General features: G+C 35.7%; 1 protein-coding gene across 1 annotated transcript in view; it reads right to left on the minus strand.

The window, feature by feature from the left end:
* Positions 1-2,823, minus strand: part of LOC108560397 (putative sodium-coupled neutral amino acid transporter 11) — a 7,902-nt gene extending 5,079 nt beyond the window's left edge. The window contains exons 1-3 of the mRNA XM_017917925.1: positions 2,553-2,823; positions 908-964; positions 306-387 (exon numbers count right to left, since the gene is read on the minus strand). Coding sequence (XP_017773414.1) covers positions 306-387; positions 908-964; positions 2,553-2,621 — 208 coding nt within the window. The 5' untranslated portion in view covers positions 2,622-2,823. The remainder of the gene's footprint in view (positions 1-305; positions 388-907; positions 965-2,552) is intronic.
* Positions 2,824-3,628: the final 805 nt, after the last annotated feature.

The raw sequence follows: 3,628 nt of genomic DNA on the forward strand, positions 1-3,628 counted from the left end.
GATGATAGAAAAACAAAAACGAAAAAATCGTTTGTACCGGGCGCATCCACCAATTGTTTTTGGTCACGTGACGAAAGATGTTTATAGCCGAACAAAAGAAAAACGTACGCCCGTCACGTGCAGCCGCCGTCGCCGCCGCCTCGCAAATGCATTTCCAATTAGCACTCGATTTTCCATCATTTCCCTCCCATCATCCGTATATTTCACCGAGGAAAATTAATAATCGTTTCGCGCGTCGCTTCGCACGTTCGCAATAACGGTGGAAATTGCGGAAATTTCAACAACAACAAAAAAAATAATCATACCTATGACGCCGCTTCCTATGATCGAATTGATGAAATTGAAGCTGGCCCAGGGAAGGCTCGATGTCTTGTCTTCGTCATCATTCTAAGAAACAAAACAACAATAGAAACAAATGCCATAGCGATGGAAATGTAAAACAAAAACTCAAAAATCAAATTACAATAGAAAAATGCAATCATTACATAATAATTGTTGTATGCAGATTGCATACTGATTGTAGAATAGTATCAAACACAATTGACGTACTGTCAAATAAACAAAACGTCATAAAAGAAACGTCACTTTTGAGGTGCATTGCGAGTCGGCACGCAAAAAAGTGATTCAAATAACAAAACACAAACGTTTGTTGCTAAGAACAACTGAATAAAAATAAATGATTACATAATGACCGATTTATCTTTTACAGTCAATTGCGTTATTAAAAAATAAATGAAAACTGTACAAGACAAACAGTAACATTTAAGTTTTGCTTCTTTTGTTTAAAACAAAGCGACATTCGACATCAAAGAGGAGACACTTTGTCTTTTATTTTTGTTGTTTCCTTTCTCGACTCTTTCGCTGTTGAACATTTCCAACAATTACAAAATTCAACTTAATTACTCACGTTAATTAACTGCTTCATGTCGTCAAAGGCGTTTTCGTTGGAATCGATGCTGCTGCCCTTTTGCATTGTCGGAAACCCACATGAAACACACACACAAACGAAGAGTGAGAGAAGGAGTGAGTTTCAATTTAAATGTCACAACGATATCTTGATTATTCATTAAAACAATTGAAATATACAAAGAGAGAGCGAGAAAATGGGGTGTATATGTTGTTGTTATTGTTGGGGAAATGAATGTGTAGCGTGCATGTTCGTATTGGACTGTTTAATTGGAAACGGGAGATTCGTGGAATTAATTTGTGAACTTTATCGCGGCTACACGAAGAAGGGTGAAAAACAAAAAAAAAACAAGGAAAAACAAATGGCCGTGCGACATTACACAATGATTTACGAGCGGAACAATTTTATTGTTATGCAAACGAATAGAAGATACCTCTGAAACGTATTCAGTTTTAAATACGCATGAAGAACAATTCACGATTACTCGAATTTTAGAAAGAATATACAAAAATGTTCATTTTATTTGAAAATTTAATAAATTTGTTAGGTTATGTTTAGATATCTGTTGATTCATCTGTCATTTGTGAATTGACAGTTTGAAGTGTTGCCAATTGTAAAGAAATAAACTTCTATAACAAACTCAGTGTACCCCAGAATTTTTTCGTGGACGCCTATGGACTGAGAGAAACGTCAAATATCTTACGTCAATTATAACTTTAAACGTTTAAATTTTTCTTATACATTTTTTAATGATATTGAAGCAATTTATAACAATTGTGGGAAAAATATTGAAATATTTCAATTCTATACTTGCTAGGAAAAAGTGCTATAGGTTTTACAATAAGCAATAATAATAATTGATCATTGAAAATTTCAAATATGTTTCGCAAGTTAATTTGTAAAGTACGCCTAAATTATGTCACAATATCACGTATTGTTCTAAATTGCTTCAAGAATTATTAAAATATGTATAAGAAATGCATTGGCGTTTGAAGTTTGTAATTGACTTAAGATATTTGAGGTTATTCTCAGTCAAAATCAGTGGCGTACATAGCAACAAAACTATTATTTATAATTAATGACCCACCGGTGGGTCATGCCGTCGTCAATGTGTTAAAAAAAGTTGGAAATTGGATAAAATTGTCAAATTTTGATTATTAATTACTTTTCCAATGAACACTAAATTAAATATGAAAAATGCGAATAAAACAAATATTGAATTTTTTACTCAAAAACTAATCATTTCTGTTTAAAAGATTGATTTCAAAACTAAAGACTAAATGAAAGTGAAGTACAGAAAAACAAAAGGATTTGATTAAGACATTGACGTCTCTCGTTTGATGTTCACCTTCCATGGTTTTCCTTGATGTTTGTATGAATTGTTGAAAGCGCAATCACTCGGATCCGCGCAAAGTTCGCCCCGCTGGGAGATTCGCACACGGGCGAAATGGATTAAAACCAAAGGGAGAAAGACGAGATGATCTCAGTAATCAAATTAGATGCTACAACGATAATTATGTCCATTACCCTGACAACGAAATTTTTGTTTTTTTTATTGTCTATTTACTAATTTTGTTTTGTTTTATTTTTTGGGAATGGCCTACTTATGATGATGATGATGAAAATAGCGATTCTCGGGACTCACTCTGTCTTCGAACCTGGACCTGTCCTCCAAGATGTAGCTGTTCTCACGTGCCATGTTCTTATTAGCCATCGCGGTTTCTCGACGCTGAAGAAAAGGCAAGTCAGTCAATCAGGTGTTCTCTCTACTTGTTGTTCGGTGATCGCGAACGGAGTGCTGCCAACATCCCTCGACGTCGCGACGCAGCCTCTCTCCTCCTTTCCACTCCTTCACCGTTCTGATCCTGCTCCTGCTCCGCGCAATCTTCGTCGACGTCGAAGTTCGGAAACGCGCGCGCCAGACACACCGAAAAAAAAACACACACACCGACGCCTCGGGCCAGGAATCCTGCGAAACATCGATTCGCGCAGGACCGCCTCCAGCCGTAATCCTCCACCCCTTCAATTTCGTTAACATCCTGCACACATCCTGCTTCGGTTGTCATGGAGAGAAAACAATATTCGTTACGGTCCTGCAGGAATTGCAACGTTGCGCGCGCATTCCGGTTTGAATCCCCGGACCCATCATCATCAATTCATTATCGAACCATGAATGAAAAACTGGATCATCCTTCTCGCGAACCCTGTTGCTTCTTCCATAACCACCGCGAACTTGAATCACAGTTTTGCACTCACAGTTTCACTTATCAATAAAACTTATCAAACACACGAATGACGTTTAAGTGAAATTTTCTCTTTTCAAATAAACAAAATGTTTTGGTTTCTATGGAAATGTTGCAGATTATTGCGTAGGACAAGATGGCCGCGTTTATGTGTCACGGATATCTTGATAAACAAAAAAATGCAGTTACGACTCATCACAATGCATTTGTATTATTAATTAATTAATTAATTTCCGCGTAATTAATAATTGTTTTTAGTTATTAAAACGCACTTTCATCATTTAGTTCTTTATTATTATCTTTCAAAAATCAAATAAACAACGAAAAATTGGAAGAAACAAACGAAGAAAAACAAAATTAGAAAAGGAAGATTGTGAAGAAAACGAATGGGAGATTTTTGTTATTTTTATCTCTTTTTTTTTTCATTTATTACATAGTACAGTATGTATAGTTGCGGTTACAAATTGCGTTTTTTTTT

This window comes from Nicrophorus vespilloides, unplaced genomic scaffold (assembly GCF_001412225.1).
Source record: "Nicrophorus vespilloides isolate i.1.1-1 unplaced genomic scaffold, Nicve_v1.0, whole genome shotgun sequence".
Classification (NCBI taxonomy): domain Eukaryota; kingdom Metazoa; phylum Arthropoda; class Insecta; order Coleoptera; family Silphidae; genus Nicrophorus; species Nicrophorus vespilloides.